This window comes from Brassica napus, chromosome C9 (assembly GCF_020379485.1).
Source record: "Brassica napus cultivar Da-Ae chromosome C9, Da-Ae, whole genome shotgun sequence".
Taxonomy (NCBI): domain Eukaryota; kingdom Viridiplantae; phylum Streptophyta; class Magnoliopsida; order Brassicales; family Brassicaceae; genus Brassica; species Brassica napus.
The window spans coordinates 42,353,864-42,375,416 of NC_063452.1; the positions used below are offsets into that span (position 1 = coordinate 42,353,864).

The 21,553-nt window shown below is 35.2% G+C and overlaps 3 protein-coding genes across 8 annotated transcripts; all 3 read left to right on the forward strand.

Annotated features, from left to right (window-relative positions):
- The first annotated feature begins 1,124 nt into the window (after positions 1-1,124).
- LOC106416437 (putative zinc finger protein CONSTANS-LIKE 11) lies at positions 1,125-3,660 on the forward strand. 3 transcript variants are annotated; one of them, XM_013857316.3, is made up of 4 exons: positions 1,125-1,426; positions 2,224-2,778; positions 2,876-3,007; positions 3,393-3,660. In XM_013857316.3, exons 1-4 carry the CDS (start codon positions 1,319-1,321, stop codon positions 3,468-3,470), a joined length of 873 nt encoding a protein of 290 aa, XP_013712770.1. In that variant the 5' UTR covers positions 1,125-1,318; the 3' UTR covers positions 3,471-3,660. The 3 variants fall into 3 exon arrangements, with proteins under 3 accessions (XP_013712770.1, XP_013712771.1, XP_013712772.1); XM_013857317.3 differs by having other exon boundaries at positions 1,145-1,426; positions 3,404-3,660; XM_013857318.3 differs by lacking the exon at positions 1,125-1,426 and adding an exon at positions 1,799-2,127.
- A 2,230-nt stretch (positions 3,661-5,890) lies between these two features.
- LOC106418551 (histone-lysine N-methyltransferase ATX5-like) lies at positions 5,891-12,029 on the forward strand. Of its 2 annotated transcripts, none has more exons than XM_013859275.3 (23): positions 5,891-7,112; positions 7,172-7,227; positions 7,311-7,524; positions 7,591-7,719; positions 7,795-7,863; positions 7,964-8,032; positions 8,126-8,217; positions 8,301-8,396; positions 8,534-8,669; positions 8,757-8,859; positions 8,951-9,050; positions 9,220-9,344; positions 9,546-9,691; positions 9,796-9,900; positions 9,996-10,060; positions 10,170-10,383; positions 10,469-10,555; positions 10,649-10,708; positions 10,799-10,888; positions 10,977-11,063; positions 11,152-11,226; positions 11,315-11,415; positions 11,517-12,029. In XM_013859275.3, the coding sequence occupies exons 1-23, from the start codon at positions 6,330-6,332 to the stop codon at positions 11,605-11,607; spliced, it is 3,093 nt and encodes a 1,030-aa protein (XP_013714729.2). In that variant the 5' UTR covers positions 5,891-6,329; the 3' UTR covers positions 11,608-12,029. The 2 variants fall into 2 exon arrangements, with proteins under 2 accessions (XP_013714729.2, XP_013714730.2); XM_013859276.3 differs by having other exon boundaries at positions 7,813-7,863.
- A 6,004-nt stretch (positions 12,030-18,033) lies between these two features.
- On the forward strand, positions 18,034-21,532 carry LOC106418369 (probable plastid-lipid-associated protein 14, chloroplastic). 3 transcript variants are annotated; one of them, XM_013859058.3, is made up of 14 exons: positions 18,034-18,271; positions 18,362-18,669; positions 18,759-18,802; positions 18,892-18,970; positions 19,051-19,170; positions 19,257-19,439; positions 19,530-19,616; positions 19,703-19,809; positions 19,899-19,987; positions 20,062-20,141; positions 20,255-20,331; positions 20,422-20,557; positions 20,657-20,719; positions 20,807-21,532. In XM_013859058.3, the coding sequence occupies exons 2-14, from the start codon at positions 18,376-18,378 to the stop codon at positions 21,443-21,445; spliced, it is 1,998 nt and encodes a 665-aa protein (XP_013714512.1). In that variant the 5' UTR covers positions 18,034-18,271; positions 18,362-18,375; the 3' UTR covers positions 21,446-21,532. The 3 variants fall into 3 exon arrangements, with proteins under 3 accessions (XP_013714512.1, XP_013714513.1, XP_013714514.1); XM_013859059.3 differs by having other exon boundaries at positions 19,899-19,986; positions 20,085-20,141; XM_013859060.3 differs by having other exon boundaries at positions 19,899-19,986; positions 20,088-20,141.
- The last annotated feature ends 21 nt before the right edge of the window (positions 21,533-21,553 follow it).

The following is a 21,553-nucleotide window of genomic DNA, read 5'->3' on the forward strand; positions in this document are numbered from 1 at the left end:
ATATGAAATATGAAACATTTTCTTAATTAATTTATAACAAATAATTATTTTGTGAATTTGATAATTATAATCAATAATGTGCAACTTTCAAATTTGTATGCATTATGTCAAAAGAGTATCTACCAAATTGGAGACAATACACATAAATAACAAATATTTGTAGCCAGCTTATACGAGTCACAGTCATTTTTTTCTCTGATTCTCAGAATGAGCAAATGGCATCATGGTTCTTGTCATAGTCATGGCGGTGGCACATTTTGGCCTTTCTCACTTCCTACTATTGATGGTGGGTCATTTGACTTACTATCGGTAGTCTTGTTTGGCTGATGTTTAAGTGCAGATTGGTAGAGTTGTCTTCGGTCAGTGTGTGGCAATGAGGTCAGCCCGTGATTCGGCGGCAAAGGTGTATGCTTCGTCAGGTTTCTGGCCACTTATGGTTGGTGTCCTCTCATGATATCTCTTTTGTCGTCTTGTGCTTACGAGTCAGTGAAAATTACAAGTTTGACAAATTCATCGGGATCCTGCTACTCTGAAGATGGGAATTTCTAGAATTTAAGACAACAAGGTGAATCTCACGTTCACGTGGCTTTTTTTAATTGCTGAGAACGGTAACCGATGCTCGATGATTTTGGATCCGGACTAGCGAAATGTGTCGGAGTGATGAGTCGAATGAAAATAGTTTAGAAGAATTAAAATTCTTGCGGTTTTATTCGAATTTGTAATCGGAACCTATTTTTGATTTGCGTTGAATATATAATATTTAATTTATAACAAAAAAAAAATATTTGTGGTAGTCAAATGGATTTTCATCCCTCAGTAGACATGAGACAAAAATGAACCGAGACAATGTAAAATGTATTGATGAAAACAATGAAAACGTTCCATAAATAATTGTTTATTGCTGAAGAAGTCAGAACTTTTTCTCTATGGTTAACAGTTATGACTTAAAACTTAAAAGTAATGCAGATTACAACATTAAACAAAAGACATTTATATGTTCTGTGGACACCTTTTTGTTTGTTTTCTATTATGCTGAAAAATAAAAATAAAAATATTTTCAATAAAATAATTGTAATGGGCTTTTTTAACTCTAGTGTGTCCACAATGCCACCAATATACAAATATAAATGCAATAAGCCTCTCTCTGTCAATAAAAGGGCAAGAGGAGAGCAAAGTACCAAACTTTTTCTCTCAGGGTTTCCTCTCAATAATCTCAACTTTGGCCTCTGCTTTCTTATGTTCACCTTCTCCTACTCTTCTCTGAAAACCCCATTTCCTATTTCCAAAACTTTCTCTGACAAAAGTGCAAGAACACAAAATGTATGCAGATTCAGGGTTAATGCTCCGTTACATGCAAAACTGTTCTCCAGATATTCAACAATTTGAAGACCTCTTCAAATCATACAAGCTCTCAGATGCTGAAATGGTTAGAATTTTGATTCTCCATTTTTTTTTTCACTCTCTACGTCATCTTTTGAATGCTCGTCTTCTTCTTTTACTTGTGATGACTATTCTTTTTTCTTTAGTTGATTTATAGATTTTGTGTTTTCCTCAGAAGATTCTGATAGGGGGTTGGTCTTTCTGATGTTATCAACTTCTTTCTTCCTCTCTTTTGAAGTGTCAAGAAGATGAGAAAAGCAAATTTGTCTACTAGTGAAGTTGAATTTTCCAGAGACAAAAAAAAAAAAAAACTTGTGGTGTGAACTGTTAAGTGGCTGTGTGGCCACTTGATGAGATATTTTTGTTCTGCTGACCTCACCACAAGTGTGTTTTGGCTGCTGCTGAGAAAGTTGAGTAGAAAAAAATTAGGTCTTTTTTTGTTCTTTGGACAGAAGAAAAAGGAGAATCTTTTTTGATAAAACAGAATCTTCTTGTGCAGCAAAAAGCGAGTTCTTTCTTTTGCCCGTGAGAGATTAAAAATAGTTTTCTCGGGAAAACCAAAGAAACCCTTTTTTTTTGTTTTTTATGAGAGTGGTTTCTTTTTCACATGAAATTCCACAATTTCTGGAACATGAGAGATTCCGTGTTCTTCAAGACTTTGTTCTTTAACCCTTAACAAAGAAATGGGTTTGTTTCATTGGCTCCACTAAAAGATTCGCTATACCCTTTCCACTTACAAAAAGATCCGTACTTTACTGTCTCAATGTCTCGAACTATGTTCTGTTCTGTTTTGTGTTGTGGTCTTTGATTCTGATGTTACTTTGTGATTGTGACTTTCTCCAGAACAACGCTTTTGCTGAGTCATCAAACATGCATGAGTATGATATCGGGGAAGAAGGAGATCTGTTCAAAGCTCCTGATCCAATTCTTGAAGAACCAATCTTAGCCGTTGATCCACTCTCAGCTGCTTTAACCATGATCTCTTGCGGTGAAGACTCTTCGCAAGGGCTTTGTGAGCTTCCTGATCTCGATCTCGGATCGTTACAAAGTGGTCAGCAGCTTCTTGACAAAGCTTTCTATGAATGTGAGCAAGATCTCATGATGAAGTCAGCTATGGAGTCTTCGTTCTCTGATGTGCTAGACATCAAGAACATCTCTGATGTGTTAGATGTCAAGAACGTCTCTGATGTATTAGACATCAAGAACGTCTCTCTGGTGACGGCTAGCAATGAGAAGCAGGATATGCAGAAGAGCGTAAGCTCGGGGAATTTGAGCTCTATGGATTGGTCACAGGCACAGCAGGAGGCTGTTGTGATTCAGAACTTTCCTGATTTTGCTCAGTTAGATTTCTGTTCTGATTATGGGATGCGACGAGCCTTTAGTGAAGGTGACATACAGGTTCGAACAATTCTGTGAACCTTTATTTTGTTAAATCCTTTTTAGAGTCTAGATGTATATGAATAGTCTGATTTGAGTGTATCTTCTTGATGAGCAGAAGCTCGGGACTGGTCTTGTTCCATCTCCATTACATAGGATTATTGTGAGCTGTACTTCGGAGGAACGACGTGAGAAGCTATCCCGATACAGAAACAAGAAGAGCAGGCGAAATTTCGGACGCAAAATCAAGGTATACAAAACAAAACACTTAAACATCCTCTGATTGATTTATTAAGAATCTCTGATTGATTTATTGAGAATTTAATAAATGTTTATAATTTAATTTACTTTTTACTTTATTATACACTTTCCAATAATTTTCCACCAATAAAATTTAATCAATTCAAATATTCTCAATAAATGTTTCTCAAAAATATAAAAAAATACTTTAACAATATAGAAAATCTATCTTTGTGAAACAAGAAAAAAATCTAAAAATCTTACTTTCGGGAACGGAAGGAGTACTTATCATAATCATTTAATTAGCTATAAAAAATAAAAGTTTTGAAGACCCCTAACTAATTGAGAAGTAATCTCTTTTTTTTTTTAACTCAAAGTAACCTGTTTGGTTTTAGTATGCTTGTAGGAAAGCTCTGGCAGATAGCCAACCGAGGATCCGAGGAAGGTTTGCGAAAACAGAGGAGAGGAAGTAGAATCGTTTCAAATAAAATGGTGATGGGAGTGAGCAAAAGGAAGAAAAAGGAGACAAGACCCATCTCCTTAGAAACTAGTTTTGTTTTGTTATATATGTATGATCATAAAATGTTATATAAGCATTCAAATTAGTTTTTGTATATTAAGGAATTCTCTAAATAAGCTTTTTAAGGAAAGAAATTGTAGCTACATCATGTAATGGCGGTTAGATATGTAGATATATATATACATATATACATATATGTATCTATAATTCTATATAATTATTTATTAGATAATGTGAAGTAAAAAGTGATTTGATGTTTCTTTGCTTGTAAGCACCGCAACAAGTTAGATTTTAACTCCTTTCTTATTTACAGGTTTCAGAGAATTTGCAATTTCATTCTATTCCTTTTTATCATAAAGGAACACCAATCATATAGTTTTTTTTTTGCCATCTCACCAATCAGATAGTTATTGAATCAAGCAGATAGTTTTTGTTTTTTGCCATCTCACCAATCAGATAGTTTTTGAATTTAATTTTAGAGAAATTTTGTTCTAGTTCGTTTAATAATCCTCTTGCAAATTAGAATTCGATTTGAATTTATAAGAGAGAAATCAACAAGACAATTGGGACGGATCCCCAAAGTGATTTCCCAAAGTGATTTCAACCACTCGTAGTTTTTTTTTTTCTCAACCACTCATTTACTGGTGTCTCTTCTTTTCTTTACCAATTGCACATGTTTCTTGCTCAATAACTAACTCCCTTTGGTGTTACTGCGTTTTGGATGGAGCTTATACTAAATATGCAGTACATAACAAATGCTGTGAACACATGACATGTGATCACTATCAAAAATAAAACATTCTTTTGGCGTTTTCAAACTACTCATACTAGTTTTTACTCTGTATTTAGATTAATAACCCCAGTGTTTTTTTTCACACAAATCATCCAACGAATGTTATTTTAATTAAAACTAGATCTCGACCCGCACAACCGAACGGATTTTTGTTTTCATTTATTTTTATATAAACATTTTATTTTCAATTCTAAATTGGTATATATTATAATGTATATGTGTCTATCAATTTTTAAAACATAATAAGTTTACGGTATATTTTTTTCATTGAATAAATTGTTTCAAACTTTCACATGTATTTCTATCTTCTTCTATATATATATTTTCGAATTATTATTTCACTATTAAAATCGTAACTATATATAAAGATTAGTAAAATATTTTTTTATTGTCATATTCAAAGATATTGTAACATTTCACAAATTTAGAAAATGTTTTAAAAAATAAAATTTTCGCTTCATAGATTTATATTATCGAGTATATAATTAAACATTTAGTTTTCGTTTAAGTTTTAAAATAAACTATATAGTTTAAAATTTATTTTCATTGGTTTAAGTTAGTAAAGATTAATCATTGTTAGATAATATGATTTTTTTATTTAAAAAAAAATCTTTATAATTTTAAAAGTTAACATCGACAAATATTTAAATAATTAACATATGGAGGTATATTATTTTAACATTAAATTATATCTATTTAATTTATACTATCTATAAATTCAATGAATCTTCTATTGTTTAAATTCAATTATTGATAGCTCAATAAAAATTTCTGGCATGCCCAAAATTTAGATGATAAGATTAGAGATTAAATGTAATATGACTTTATAAGAATATGTTCATTAGGTCTATTTTTAAAAAAAATCACACAGGATTCAAGATTGTCACTTCTGTTTTAATATATAAGATATATCAATCAATACCCAGAACAATCGGGCAACGGAACAATTACACATCCGGCCGATTTAGATCATCCATCGAATTTGATCCAAAAGACTTGGATTCTCTTGACCAACTGGTTTGAAACCCAATAAAGAACAACAAAAACACGTACTAAAAAGAAACAAAGTTGAGTAACGAGTTCGAGGAAAAGTATACTAACAAAAAAAAAGTCGAACTTTTTTTATTAATTAAAAATCTTCTAAAAGAAAACGAGGAGTTTACTTAAAAAGAAATAAAAAAGGTTACTGAGTTTTATGACAAAACAAGAGCTCGCGAGTACAGTATAGTTAAATACCGTACCATGTAACTTCCAGTTTCAGTTTCAGTTTCAGTTCCATAGTTCTTGGAGATTGTTATAGGTTCTAATAAAAGAACATCAAATAAAAAGAACACACAGGTTTGATTTGAAAGAAAATGGATGAAACACCAAACTAAAAGAAAAGAAAAGAAAAACACGAAGAGAGAATCGGTCTAAAAACTCTAATAAACCAGAAGACAAGAAAACGAGCAAGGAAGGGAAGAAAGGCATAATCGCGCAAGTTAGCCTAATTACATGATTCTCCGGTAATGTGCACACGTCTCAAGTCCGAAACCAATCTCTTATATATATATATATATATATTTTTTTTTATCTTTTAGTATTTTCTTCTCTGCCCTTCGTCGTCGTCGTCTTCTCTCTCTTAACAACTCTGTCACGCTCTCTCTCTAAAAGTTCCTCACCGAGCCAAAAAAAAAAAAAAAGAAAAAGCTTTCGTCTTTCGTCTTTCGATTCAGCATTCCGTTTAATTTCCTTATCCAAATCAAAGAAAAAGGAATCAACGCATTCTTGTTTTCTTCTGGGTTCTTATAGTTTCTAGAGAGAGAAAGATAAAGTAAGGATTTTTTATCGAGAACAGATCTCTCCCCCTTCTCTTCTTGACCAAAAAAAAATCAATTCATCTGCAATTGAATGCGATCTGCGGCAGTGGGTCAATCTCGGAAGGTGCGTCTCTGTTTGATTAGTGTTAGTTCAATCAACGACCTATATCTGAACTTTTGAGGCGAGATTAGGGTTTCGTGAAAGGGGCTTCCTAGAAGAATGATTATCAAACGGAAACTGAAACGAATGCCGAGTTTGAAACGACGTAGTAATGAGGCTCCTCCTCGGAAGAAGAGAAAGGCGAGTTACTATTACCCTCTCAGTCTTCTCGGAGAGATAGGCGCCGGGATAGTTCCGGGGAAACTCAACGGGAAGAATGGGTTCTCTGCTTTGTGGTGCAAGGAAGTGTCGTCTCCCGTTGAGCCTGAGTCAAAGTCTAAGAGGATAGTTATTGATCCTGGCCGTGGAAGGGATCGTACGGCTGGTGTTTCTCGGCCACCGCTTGTGAGGACGTCAAGGGGGAGAGTTCAGGTGCTTCCTTCTCGGTTTAACGACTCGGTTCTCGAGAATTGGAGGAAAGATAGTAGGAGTAGTGGCGAAGAAGAGCGAGAGGAAGAGAGTGAAGAATGCAGGAAGGAGAAAGTCAAACCTAAGTTCATTCCTAGGAACCATAAGTATAATAGTAGTGCACCGTGTCATGATGATGATGATGAGGATGCGGATGGAGCGATGGTGAGGTATAGTAATGACATGAGGAAGCATATGAGCAGCTCACGCACTAGTACGCTTGAGGAGGCACGTCCTAAGAAAGAAGGTGTTTATGGGCCTGAGGATTTTTACGCTGGTGATTTGGTTTGGGGTAAATCTGGGAAGAACGAACCGTTTTGGCCTGCTATTATCATCGATCCAATGACGCAAGCCCCGGAGCTTGTTTTGCGGTCTTGTATACCTGATGCTGCATGTGTCATGTTCTTTGGTCACTCCGGGACAGAGAATGAAAGGGTAATGTGTATATTGTCTTCTTCTTCTATGATTGTTATTAACTTTAATTTATGTAACAGGACTATGCATGGGTTAGAAGGGGCATGATCTTCCCATTTGTGGATTATGTAGACAGGTGTGTCCCCGCTATAATCTTACAAAAATATGTTGTTTGTTTTACATGTGGATATTTTGCTTAATACTTACTTTCTTAATTAGGTTTCAAGAACAGTCTGAGCTGCGTGGATGCAACCCTGGTGATTTTCAGATGGCACTTGAAGAAGCTCTTTTGGCAGACCAAGGATTCACAGAGAAGTTGATGCAGGATATCCACATGGCCGCTGGTAACCAACCGTTTGATGATTCTGTATACGGATGGATTCAAGAAGCTGCAGGCTCGAGCCAATATCTTGATCACGTTGCTCCAAGCCAGGCAAGTTTCTCTTTTCTTGGGGTTCCTTTTCGAGCATGTATAGCTTATTCCTTTATTTGTTTGCAGGACATGTTGAAGAAATATAGAAATCCAAGAGCATGTGTAGGATGCGGAATGGTTCTCTCTTTTAAGATGGCAAAGAAAATGAAAGCTCTGCTTCCCGGAGATCAGTTATTGTGTAAACCTTGTTCAAGGGTACGTAAAGTTTCTTATATTCTCCTTCTTGATTCAGTTTCAATTCAGTGAGCTCAAAACTAATTATTGTTGCAGTTGACAAAACCAAAACAGGTTTGTGGTATATGCACAAAGACATGGAATCATTCTGATAGTCAGCGCTGGGTAAAAATACAATACAAATCATGTTATACTATTGCGGTCAAGAATCACCTAATGTTTTCTTCTTGCAATCTTACTGTTTGATTACATAACGGTGAATCAGGTGCGTTGTGATGGTTGCAAAATCTGGATTCATGCAGTGTGTGATCAGATATCACATAAGCATTTTAAGGTACATGTCCATGTTGTTGCTCTTTATCAAGGTTATCTTGTTCCCTGTTGCTTGCTTGTGCTGACATCAGATCTCATTTGGAATAACCTGAAGGACTTGGGGGAAACAGATTACTATTGTCCAACATGCAGAGCAAAGTTTAACTTTGATCTATCAGATTCAGAGAAACAAGACTCAAAATCCAAGTAGGTCTATTTACTTCCAACTTTTTAAATTCTTACAACAATTGAATTACCGAATTCTAAAGTTGAGAGTTTTCTGGTGGTAGACCTGGCAAAAACAGTTCTTCCCCCATGGTGCTTCCTGACAAGGTTATTGTTGTATGCACCGGAGTTGAAGGCATTTATTTTCCAAGCCTTCATTTGTAAGTTTACACAGTCTGATCTTAATTTCTCCTGTGATCTTTATTTCACATTGTTCTCCAATTTTTCCGGACTTTTATGTATCTATGTTGAATGATTTAGAGAGAGTATTCTTACTCCATTTTTGGTATATTTACAGAGTGGTATGTAAGTGTGGATCTTGTGGACCTGAAAGGAAAGCACTTAGTGAATGGGAAAGGCATACTGGTTCAAAAGCAAAAAATTGGAAGACTAGTGTTAAAGTTAAAAGCTCCAAGCTGCCTCTAGAAGAATGGGTCTGTGCTTATTTTCCTCTCTTTCTTTTGTACTTGTCCTATCAATTACATAAAAGTTTGACTGCCATATATTCGTTCACTATGCAGATGATGAAATTAGCAGAGTTCCACGCAAATGCTACTGCAGCTAAACCTCCTAAACGACCTTCTATAAAGCAGAGAAAGCAGAGGTTGCTTTCCTTTCTTAGAGGTATTAAGCAAATCGGATCTCAGAACTTAGCAAAAGGTTTATGCTTTCGTTATGCGTTGTTAATGTTGGCTTGTTCTTTCACCATTGGCAGAGAAGTATGAGCCGGTCAACGTGAAGTGGACAACGGAGCGATGTGCAGTATGCAGATGGGTTGAAGATTGGGATTACAACAAGATCATTATCTGCAACAGGTACTGTTCTAAAATGCATAGTTGCTCTAAGCTTTTCATAAAAATCATATATTATTGGTGAAAAGCATGATTTGATAGTTGTTTTCTTGTAATATTAGATGGAAATTATAGGACTTGTGAAACATGATCTAATACCATTGAAAATGATGTCTTCTTTCTCTTTTCTCAGATGTCAGATTGCTGTGCATCAGGAATGCTATGGAACGAGAAACGTTCGTGACTTCACATCATGGGTCTGCAAAGCCTGCGAGACACCTGAGATCAAACGAGAGTGTTGCCTCTGTCCTGTAAAAGGCATGTCGTTTCTTATTTGTTCACGCATACTCTGTCCTGTAAAAGGCATGTCGTTTCTTATTTGTTCACGCATACTTAACACGGTCTTCTTAGTTTACTGTTACAACTAGTGGCACCTATGCATATTACTTATAAAGAGAATTTGTAGCATTGTTGCCTGTCAACTAACTTTTTTGCCGATTTTTGTGTGCTGATCAATAGGAGGTGCACTGAAGCCAACTGATGTGGAGACACTGTGGGTTCACGTGACATGTGCTTGGTTTCAGCCTGAAGTATGTTTTGCGAGTGATGAAAAAATGGAACCAGCGTTGGGGATTTTGAGTATTCCATCAAGTAATTTTGTGAAGGTACTATATATGTTATTACTCTCATTTGATGGTAACTTGTCCCTATCCTATATGCAAAACTGAAAAAGCAAGAGACTATTCTCCTTTTTTGTAATAAAATCCAGATTTGTGTGATATGCAAGCAAATACATGGGTCATGCACTCAGTGTTGCAAGTGCTCTACTTATTATCATGCCATGTGTGCCTCCCGAGCTGGCTATAGAATGGAGGTAACAACTTTTTTACTTTATCTGACTTCTGCGTTTAATTCTCTAAGATACTATGAGTTTGTTTGGTAATAATATATGCACATTTTTGAATGTAGTTGCACTGCTTGGTGAAAAATGGTCGACAGATTACAAAGATGGTGTCGTATTGTGCTTTTCACAGGTAAATAAATGGTCTTATATATATTCTGCTGCAATGTCGTTGCAATCTGATTTTGGATTTATAAGTTTGGTGTTCCTGTGTTGTTTAACTTTTTTTTTTCTGGGTGTAGGGAGCCGAATCCAGATACTGTGCTAATAATACAAACGCCATCAGGGGTCTTCTCTGCCAAAAATCTTGCTCAAAACAAGAAGAGTACAGGTTCGAGGCTTATTTTAGCAAACCGAGAAGAAGTTGAAGAGCCCCCTCCAGAGGAGGCTGTACCAGTTGATCCATTTTCTTGTGCTCGTTGTCGAGTTTTTAAAAGAAAGGTTAATAGCAAGAAGGTAAATCTTTGGAAAACTCTTTATGCATAGGTTTGTTCAGTGAGCTGATCCATTATGTGTGTGCGGCGTGCTTGTGATTGTACAGAGGAGTGAAGAAGAAGGTATTCCTCACCATACAGGAGGACCACGTCATCATCCTTCAGCAGCCATCCAAACTCTGAATGCATTCAGGGTAAGAATTTTGCTCTCTGTAGTGCTGCTAATAAGCAAAATGCATGCCTTAAGACTGAAGCTTTTTTTTTTTGGTTAAATATAATTTGTGTAGCATGTGGCAGAAGAACCCAAATCATTTTCCTCGTTCAGGGAACGGCTTCACCACTTGCAGGTAAAGCTTTTACATTAAAGTTTGAAAGAGATTATGTACGTGTATCTTGTTGTATTATCATCTAGTCACGAGTTTCATGTCTTGTGACAGAGGACTGAAATGGATCGGGTGTGCTTTGGTCGATCGGGAATACATGGATGGGGTCTTTTCGCTAGAAGAAATATTCAAGAAGGAGAAATGGTAGGCAGAGAGCCATCTCAACATAACAGTACCTCTTCGTTTCCTTGCATCTGTTGTGTGAAGTGTTGAAATGTATTTTTCTGTTCAGGTTCTCGAATACCGCGGGGAGCAAGTGAGAGGAATCATTGCAGACTTAAGGGAAGCAAGATATCGTAGGGAAGGGAAGGATTGCTATGTAAGTTGAATTCTATGGCTACAGTCTTAACATGAGTTTTTGAGTATAGATTTCTGAAACCTTTATGTTTGTTTTGAATATGTTGCAGCTGTTTAAGATAAGTGAGGAAGTAGTGGTGGATGCTACAGAAAAAGGGAATATCGCTAGACTAATAAATCATTCGGTAAGCAAATCAATCATGTAAATTCATTGAACAGAGAGACTTGACTCTAAAAACACTAATTGGTGTGTTGTGTTTTGGTGTGATGCAGTGTATGCCAAATTGCTATGCAAGGATAATGAGCGTAGGAGATGATGAAAGTCGGATTGTACTGATTGCCAAGGCCACCGTACCTACTGGGGAGGAGTTAACGTATAATATATACATCACTACTCTCTTTACACAGTTAACGCATTTTGGTTCATTTACTAAATATGACTGACATGGTTGGTTGGTGTGTGTGTGTTTGGCAGATATGATTATTTGTTTGATCCAGATGAGCCGGATGAATTCAAGGTGCCATGCCTATGCAAATCTGCCAACTGCAGGAAATTCATGAATTAGAGAAAACTTTGTAGCTGCTCTTTTACACTTAAGAAGAAGAAGCCAAGAAGCTGACTACTACTGACACAAGAACATGTTGCACTCCAAGCTTGAATAGGACAAACTCAGGGAGCTTAAAAAGCTGATGAAATAGAACCTTTACAGCGACACCTCTTTTTTTCGGATACCCTAATAAGGCACTTCTTCTGTTATCTCTAGAAGCTCCAAGTTGTTTTGTTTTTGTAGGTAGAAAGAAAGACGAGAGAGGTTTGTAGCTTAGTCATTTCTTATAATCCCATTTCTGTATAGCTAACTCTTCAACACCTTTTTCCTTTTTAGGTTCTTTTTTTTTTTCTTTTTCAATGACTCAAATATCAAAAAGCAAACAAAAAATAGACTTGAAAGCACCTTTTTTTTTATCTAATGTTTTATTATTTTCTTAATTTACGAAACGATGAAAGAAAGAGGGCACAAAAAAAGAGGAACAGAAGAAAGCAAATGGATTTTTGAGAAGATAAACAAAATTGCAAGCAATCCTTCATTGGATTTTTGAGAAGATAAACAAAATTGCAAGCAATCCTGGATTCTGTTATAAGTAAGAAGAGAAGAGGAGAAATTGATGTGTATTATTCCATGAGTAATGAGTTTTTTATATAGGATTACAATAGCTTGTGGACAAAGCCACTTGCAGAACAAGTAAAGCTTGGAGAACAAGTATATTTAAGACTTGTCATAATGACATCACCATAATATTCATAACACTTCCCCTTGATGTCCATTATGCGCGTAAGATGCTGCCTTATTAAAAACTTCATCAGGAAAACCCAATAGAAAAAATCATGGTTAAAGGAAAAAGAGTGCAGCGTGCAATGACTTCCCCTCATGTGTACATGCGTCGAGATCTTTGAGACAACGTAGTTCAATAAGATGAGTGAGCTTCTTGAAAGTAGCAGGGGTAGCGTTTTGGTGAATGAAACAACCAAATATTTACTCGAACGAACTTGTAGGAAACGAACTTCGCCATTCTTCAGTGGTACATGAGTCTTCATGATCTGACCATTTCTTGGATTCTTTTTATTTCCAAAACTTTAGAACAATGATAGATTTTCATCTCCCAAATTGTAACATTCTCTTTGGGTGTCTATCTTTTGTGTGTTCTTTGTTGCCTCGTTAAAACCTTGTCATGAAAAAACCCAGTGGGATAAAAGCCATGATGAGGGAAAAGAGTACAACCACACATATTTCACATTTCTTCTCCGGAAAGCAATATCTTCAGGATATGCATTCCAATCAGAGAAATCTCCTTTTGAAATTGAGAATATTGTAATACTCTTTCCATTAGAGTATTCAAGGTCTATAGATTTCTGGTCCACAATTCTTATTTGATATAGACAATATTTTCTTGGTCTATTTGGACTTCAAACCAAACTTCTTACATACAATCGTCTAGACATTCGTCTCGTACGTACGAATAACTCATTCGTAACTATGAAAGTTACTATTATGACTTTCTTTCTTGTCATATGAAATTACATCTTTTGGTTATGAAAAAGATTAGTAATTTGCTCAATAACACTTTAAATATGGTACTTCAAGACCAAACATATATGAGCATCTTAAATAAAATCCTTCAAGGATCTTTATGATAACATCTAATTTTAGATCTCCGATTTGGAATACATAAAGACAATATTGTATTGTCAAGAGATTTCTTCCAAAATATAATTTTCTATAACTCTTTAGGAGTTTTTGATTATATTCAAATCAATGATTCTATTGATCTATAATCTCTTGATAAATATAAAGATATATTTATTAACTTCAAATATTTCATATATCCCATAAACATATTTCGATCGAATATGATTTTGATATCATCAATCCTTCAGGGATTCTATCTTTTAGGGATTCTATCTCTTAGGAACTATCAATTTCCAGTGGGTTGTATAATTCAAGTTCTTCCTTTATTGTCAGACTAATAAGGAACATAAAAGTAGTTGCACCTAAGACTATGTCTCTTCACAATTAATTTCATATTGATCTTCCTTTGGTGCAACGACTCATTTCTATCCCACTTGTTTTACACCTTCTAATGTATGGACTACTTGGACTACTGGTCCAAAAACTTCACTCTTCACAAGAGTTTTTATCTTTGTCTATTGCTTCTTTTTTATTTGGCCAATCATCTCTTTGTGTACACTTTTCAATAGACTTTTTTTCATGATCCTCTTTCTCATTTATCATATCAACTGCTATTTTGCATGCATAAATATCATCGACGTCGATTTGTCTATTCGTTGCATTTTATTCTATACATGACATAACTTATTGAGATCTCTTCATTGTCTCAGGTACCTGAATTTCTTTCAGTTATGTTTAATGTCTCTTCTGGAGATCATTCAAAAACTTTATTTCCTCGTGACCATTATTAATTTATGCTCCTTTTCATTTGTGAGGATTCTTATATTTGGAACCACATGTCTACCACGCTTCAGGCGTGACTTGCAGTTTGATATTGTTCTTATAGAACATCTATTCTTATTGGAGCATTTACAGCTGGTATATGTGACTCGATCACTATATTTATTTGGGGTCAGTAAATTTGTCTGGCAACTGCTTTACTAAGCACTATAATTGAATTATCTTTTGGACTTGTATTTTACATTTTATTTAGTCTGAGGATCAACGATAACTCATATCAACTTATTTTCTTTTTCAGCTGTTTATCTTCTCCCCTTTATGTTGGAAATGCTAATTCACTTTTAGCATTCAAATCGAGCCTTACTTATATCCTTCAGGGATGACTATGGATTCTTAAGTATCAATGAAGATTCATATCCAACATATAATTCCAACCTCATTTGAGAATCCATCTTAATTAAAGCTTTATGGTGGAGCAAATGGAATGTATATCGCACATCCAACATTCTTTGATGGAAAATGGTTGATTTCTAACCCAATACCAATGACGGGGAGAACCAATGATTACTTGTTGGCTTGATGCGAATAAGTGTTGCTCAAAATGTTTAACACTTATCCAATGATTTTCTATAGTCGTGAGAGACTTTATGAAGTGGATTCAACGGTATTATAAAGATGCATAGTGGGTGATCAGTGCACTAACATCTCCTTTATTCATGTCAATTACTTTATTTGGCTGGTGAAAACCGTATTACCATTTTATCTTATGAGCAAGCAACATATGTGAAATCATTCGCAAGAATCTTCTAGTTCTTCAATGAATATTCACTAAATCTTTATGTATCTTTTCGCATCATTACTGAACCAAAATGGTCTAACTGGTTCATGCCAAATATTTTGTAAACTTCGGGTTTACTATATATTTATTTCCACTACAATAATATTTGTGTAGTACAAAAAGGCTATAGATACTTTCTCTAAAATACTTATACTGCCTTAAGCATTTCTTTTGCTTATTGTCTCAACATAAGTGTCTCAAAATTCCAGAGACTACTTTGAGAATGACTCATCAGTCTTAGTTTTAGTGCAAACATAATCTTCTGGATGTTTCACTTATCATAAAATGTAAGATTCTTTAATTCTTCCCCTCGAGATGATTTTACTATAGGTTTATCAATCTCAAATGAATCTCATTTTTGAATCAATAACATACCCTACATGGGTCATGTATTCTTTCTCAAATCCTTTTAACTTTTGAGAATTATAAGAATATGATGCAATAAGGATTTTAAATTGCATTCTTATGTGCAGTAATATTATGTACTCTTCTGGATCATCATATATATCCTCTTCTTGAACATTCTATAAGGTTTTACTATCATGTATTGTACTCACAATAATCCTCTTTCCTCTTTGGATGATTGAATGATATTTTTATTTTCTCAACTTCAAGTGAGAGAATGAGTTTTAAATAGAAACTCTTGGGTCTTTCTTTATTATCATCTTTATTTCTCAACTTCAAGTGAGAGTATGAGTTCTAAAAAGAAACTCTTTGGATCTTGACCTTATTTATATTCATATTCACGTCTACAACCACTTTTAGGTTCGTTTTCTTGAACAATACTATTTGTGGTATAAATGTCCTATTCTCTTCAGGAGAATGGGTCATAATCAACTAGACATGATTATCATCTTACATTAATAGCTCACTCTTTTTCTGAGTCTCAGGGAGATAAGATATAAGTATAAATTTCTTTAATCTATTTTCTCAATCATGTGTCTGCTGGACAACATTACTTGTATAAGATATTGTATTTTTCAATACATATGCATCTTTAAAAATTTCTTCAAGAAAATTTACTTTTAAACTTAACATCCAACATAGTTGGATTTATTTACGGACTTCATGTCTTGTGATTATTAAGATGCAAAATACATAATGAGCTTTAGGTAATCACTTCAGGTGATTATATCTTCTTTGGATTTTCTCCAAAAGTCATGGATCTTTTAAGATCAAGCCTTAAGCTTAAAACCCACGTATATAAATGGTATAAAATTATTTCAATTTCGATAGAGATATGGATATTTTTTTTTTTTTTACTAATATGCTATTTAACAAGGTTCTTAACCACACAATCAATTTAATGAATACAATGTATATCATTTGTAATAACTTTTACACAAATGACTTTATTTAATCCAACTTTAATAAACCTTGTAAATAAAGCATAAAACTAAAATATTTATCTTGAAGAGTGTTGGAAAATCGGTGATCCAAACACTCATACTTCAGGTAGTTACAATCTTCTCTTTGATAAATAATTCTGAAAGACTTAAAATTTGCTCATACAAAATATGGCTATTTCATTAGTAATTATGCAAAATCAGAATACTTATTATAATACCAGTAAAGTGAATACTAATCACGGAGAACAATGACCAATTGTTTACGAAAACTTAAATGGTTCAAATCAGTAGCCAATGAACATTGAACCAACATAATAATAAGACAAACAATAAGTATGCTTATGCAAGTATGGCTATTACATTAGTAAACATTGATATTAGTAAAACCATATATCTCGAGTAAAGTGACTTCATATACTAAAAAGAAATTTTACTAATATTATATCTATTCATATATACGCATAATATATTGCAAGCACTCAACCATAAGACTTTTGCAATATTGTATGCACTCATATATGTAAATAATATATTGTATTTACTTGGCCTTAAAGTCTAAAATGCAATTTCTTATCAATTCTAAAATAATTCTTATTTTATGAATCCAATACACAGTTTCATAGGTTAATTAATTTTAATAACCATTAGACAATATGCTGCCGTAAATAAAAATGCACAATTCTAATAACAATATTCAGCCGTAAACATGAGAAAAATTAATAATCTCATGTCTATATGATGCCTTTTCGAAGAAAAGATAAGATGTTATTACTAATTATCATATATCAACAACGGTTATATATGTGCAGCCGTATGACTAAAACAGTCGCAAGCCCTAGTAATTTTTTTTTTCTTTTTATGAACATGCAGTCGTATAGCTCGTAAGTTATTAAACTAATATTCTTTAAAAATTAGCAGCCGTATGAGAACTTTAAATATGGTTAACAAGATGCAGTAGCAAGGATGCTAAGTAATACTAACTTTGACATGTTTAGTTTTACGAATGAATGCAATATTAACAATAAGTAATAAAAGTGATACCAACGTGATGACTTTCAATAACACAATATAAGCATCACATATGATTAACTTACAAAGAGAGCACATACGGGTATAAAGTGTAATAAAATTGAGCATTAGCTTATAAACATCGACAAGATCTCTTTTCAATCCAATGATTTTCTTTCCCTAAAACAAGGGTAGATCAATATTGTGGACTAAAGCACCTAAGCTCATATTCTGTATGAATTCATTCTTACAAAATTGATAATAATCATGATTTGAAAAGGGATTGAATATAGACTAAAAGTATAGTAGAATAAAAATCTATACCTACTAGTTCAAGATTGCTAGAGTTTCGTGCTGATAACGTGTTATAAGTAAGAAGAGAAGAGGAGAAATTGATGTGTATTATTCCATGAGTAATGAGTCCTTTATATAGGATTATAATAGCTTGTGGACAAAGCCACTTGGAGAACAAGTATATTTAAGAATTGCCATAATGGCATCACCATAATATTTATAACAGATTCATCCTAATATCGTTGTTTTTTATATGATTTCACCGGTTTGGTTGGTGAATTTCTTGTATTGGCCATTTACCATTTAAAGTGTTAATAAAATCAATTGTTGTTAAAAAAAAAAAATTGCAAGGTTCGGTAAAGTTTGTGGTTGGGTGGGCTATTTTCATACCCCGTCATCCATCCAATCAGCCATCGCCCCGTCATCATGAAACACAAATGAGGCCCAGTAAAGGGTTGTCCTCTAAAGGCCCATAACGTCGATTCAGGCCCAATGGGAGCAAGATATTTTTGTAGAGAAAAATCAAAGGGGGCAGACGTAGACGCGAGTCGACCTCGAGGCGCGATGCCTCAGGCGTACTTCATCACGCAACTCTCACGAGCTTCTCTCTCCTTTTATACCACTTTCCTTTTTTTCTACATTTCTTTAAATTTGTGAAATTTAATCCTTTTTTCGAAGGTGAAGAAGTTGCGTGTCGTCTTCAGACCGATCTCTTCCTCTCTCTCTCTCTCTCTCTCTCTGTTTTCTCTGTGTGTTTGGTGGGTTCCTCTTACCGGTAAGATTTTCCAGTACGATTAATTGTGTAATGATTGGAATTATTTGCTAAATTTGGAAACTTTCTGAACATTTCATTGATTTCATGTAGCGGGTTAGTGTCGGATGGCGCTTTGTGGTGTTTCATCGACTCCAAATCTGCAACTTTTGCAGTCTGCTAGAAACTCAAGCATTGGTCTGAAACGTAACCGTAGTTTATGTCATCCCACAAGCTCTTCGTATCGTGCTAAACCTGTAAAACTCCGTTGTTCATCTTCATCGTCTAATGTGGAGATGGAGGATGATGTTGGTAATGGTAGCTCCTCTGTCTCTGTGGAGGATGAATCAGCACATGTGATGCAGTTCAAGTGGAATGATTTCAAGATTCTTGATCGTGTTAGTATCGGTCATGGTGGTCGGGTAAATATACATCACCAATTTGATCGGTCGTGTTTCTTTTTTATATTATACTTATACTTATGTTGCTAATTGAGTTTACCTTCTTACAGGCCGATGAACTTGTGTTTGAAGCTGTAGTTCAGATTCCAGATAGGTCAGTTTCTACTTCAATGTATTACCAGGTTTCAAGATAAAATGATTTTTAGGGGGCTTCATCTGTGTGTGGTGCTTCATATTTCACAGCCCTTTGTTTAACCAAGGAGTTGTTCTTCGGAAACTGAATACAACTCATGCTCAAAGAAGGGGAAGAAGAGCCATTGAAGTTCGTGTTTCCTTTTCAATCACAATCACTTGCTAGCTTCTTGTATCTCTGCTCAGTCTTTTTGTTGTATTACTTTCCAGGTATTGAAGAAGCTAGTTCGTCGTAGGCTTCTGTACCATTCTTACTCAATGCAAGTTCACGGTTATATCTCTAATAGCTTGAGGAGCGATGATCCCTACTCATTCACCCTCGTTCACGGGGTAGGTTTCTTCCATATATACATCTGCTCTAAATGACTTCTTAGGTTTCCCCCGTTTAATTAATCTGTATCTCTCTCTTCTTGCAGTGCCATGGGAGTTTCTCGATTAGGCACTGGCTTCAGCAATCTGATTGGCTTCCAACGTTAGAAGCTACACTTGCGCTAGATGAAGAATCCTTTAGAAGAGTAGGGGATGATACAACTGGAGGACCTGCAGTTTCAAGGCAGCTAAGACTAATCCGTATTTTAATGAGAGATCTTTTAATCGGAGTATGTATTTATCTCCTTTACAACCAGCAGAATAGTTCTTTCTTTTGGTCATCATGATCTGGTTAACATGTGTGTTTTTGGTCTTGAAAGGTCAATTACTTGCACAGCCATGGTCTTGCTCACACAGAACTGAGATTGGAAAATGTGCACATTAGCCCTGTGGATAGACATATCAAAGTTAGTATTATGCTTTCAATCAATTTCGATTATGATGAAGCTAATTTTATTGATTAGTTCTGTAAATTAATATTTAGCAACTATAGGTAGGGATTCTGGGAAATGCTGCTGACTTTTATGGGGACGGTCCGAGCAGTAGCAACGCTTACAGTACCATGGACAGACGACAGATGATGATAGCATTTGACATGAGGTGTCTTTTTTTTTTTAAATTATCATCATTCCTTTCGTTTACATCACTCAGACTAATTGTATTTTTCTTTTTACCTTTCATGGTCAAAGATGTGTTGGATTCATGATGGCTAAAATGGTACTCCAAGAACTGATGGATCCATTAATCTTTGCCAAACTAAAGTCTTTCCTGGCAAAGGTATCATCCATAGATGAGTTTAATGTTTATAAAAAAAATGTTTAAACATTCTTGTTCCAAACTAAAGTCTTTCCTGGAATGATCCTTCTTCTCTGCGGGAGTTCTTTGTGACGACGCTCAATACAAACTCTGAATCTGGAAATACTGGAGTTCAAGTAAGTACTCAGCCAAGTGTTATCTTGCACCTCTTAGCATAATTGCTAGTTTTTTTCTCACTCTACCGTGAGATTAAGGAGTTGTTTATCATCACCCTCTTGTTTGTTCTCAGATACTTGATAGAAACTGGGGAGCAGGTTGGCACCTTTTATCTTCATTGATTGCTACCAGACCTTCTAAACGAATAAGGTAACATTCTTCTAATATTAACAATTAACAATCTATGGAGGCCATAATAAATGTGGTTCATTAACAAAGTCTGTTGGGGGTTTGGTGCAGTTGCTTGGATGCTCTTAAGCATCCCTTTCTATGTGGACCAAGATGGCGTGTTGCCCCATCAATGGATATCATCAGATGGGGTCTTGGATCAACCGCTGTAAGAATTTCAGAAGAATACATTTACAGCATGCCTCAGGTAATGTATATGAGATGGTTTTTCTACAAGTTCTAAGAAGTTTGAACCTTTACTCACAACTCTTAAAGACCAAATTGGAATAACACAAATCTTATGCAGCGCCAAAGACTTGCCCACTTCATTGAACTAATGGAGATGCTAAACCCATGTCCAAAACCAAATGTACGAGTTTTAAAAAAAAACTCTCATGCTTCCTTAACTTTTCTTATTTATAGTACTTTAATTTGTGAACCTTGGTTTTAAACACAGTGTTGGTTGGAGCTGTTACCGGGAAGATGGCGTCTGTTATACTCAACCGGAAAGCACATTGGTCTAACTCTGCGTCAGCCTTCTACACGTGCTCTAATAGGCAATGTTCATTTAACAATAAGCCGAGCTTCAGAAGATTCCAACAACACTTCGCTATCATTCACCTCTGACATAGGCTTCACGGCCATAACCAGCAAAGAATGGCCACACGACAAAACCGGAGCCAGAGGCAAACTACAAACGCTCTCTCAGTTCAGACTAGTAGCCGGAAAAAGACTTTACCTCAAAGAAGAGAAAAAGAACATCGGTAAGTTCTCTATGGGAGAACCAAACGCTGAAGAAGGCCTAGTCGAGAAGCTAGGAACCAAGAAATGGAAAAAAGTGGTGCCCTTCAAGGAGTTTCCGTCGAGTCTTCCTGTAGCGAAACTCGTCTCTGGAGAGATCGAAGTGACGATGAACATGGCTGATCGTATAGAGTCGCCTGGGAACGTGATTGGGGAAGTTAGAAAGCAGATTCCGCAGGAGATGTTTGATTTGTCTAAGCTTGTGTGTGGTACGTATATAGACAGTAGGTTGCTTGTGCTTAGGTGTGTGAATGGTTCGGCATTGTTGTTTACAAGGTCTAGCTTTGGACCATAAGTCTATGTAGTAGCTCACTTGTCTCGGTTCTTATGTGTGTATATAAACACTGAGCATTCTTTTTGGGATAAAAAAACCTTTGTAATCTCTGTGTATGTTGTACATGAT

Coding starts and splice junctions, on each gene's coding strand:
- LOC106418369 (XM_013859058.3), top strand. CDS start 18,376: ATGGCGCTTTGTGGTGTTTCATCGACTCCAAATCTGCAACTTTTGCAG. Junction 19,810..19,898: donor ATGATAGCATTTGACATGAG/GTGTCTTTTTTT, acceptor TCATGGTCAAAG/ATGTGTTGGATTCATGATGG. Junction 20,332..20,421: donor AGACCTTCTAAACGAATAAG/GTAACATTCTTC, acceptor GGTTTGGTGCAG/TTGCTTGGATGCTCTTAAGC.
- LOC106418551 (XM_013859275.3), top strand. CDS start 6,330: ATGATTATCAAACGGAAACTGAAACGAATGCCGAGTTTGAAACGACGT. Junction 7,525..7,590: donor ATCACGTTGCTCCAAGCCAG/GCAAGTTTCTCT, acceptor ATTTGTTTGCAG/GACATGTTGAAGAAATATAG. Junction 11,064..11,151: donor GGGAAGGGAAGGATTGCTAT/GTAAGTTGAATT, acceptor AATATGTTGCAG/CTGTTTAAGATAAGTGAGGA.
- LOC106416437 (XM_013857316.3), top strand. CDS start 1,319: ATGTATGCAGATTCAGGGTTAATGCTCCGTTACATGCAAAACTGTTCT. Junction 1,427..2,223: donor AGCTCTCAGATGCTGAAATG/GTTAGAATTTTG, acceptor GACTTTCTCCAG/AACAACGCTTTTGCTGAGTC. Junction 3,008..3,392: donor ATTTCGGACGCAAAATCAAG/GTATACAAAACA, acceptor GTTTGGTTTTAG/TATGCTTGTAGGAAAGCTCT.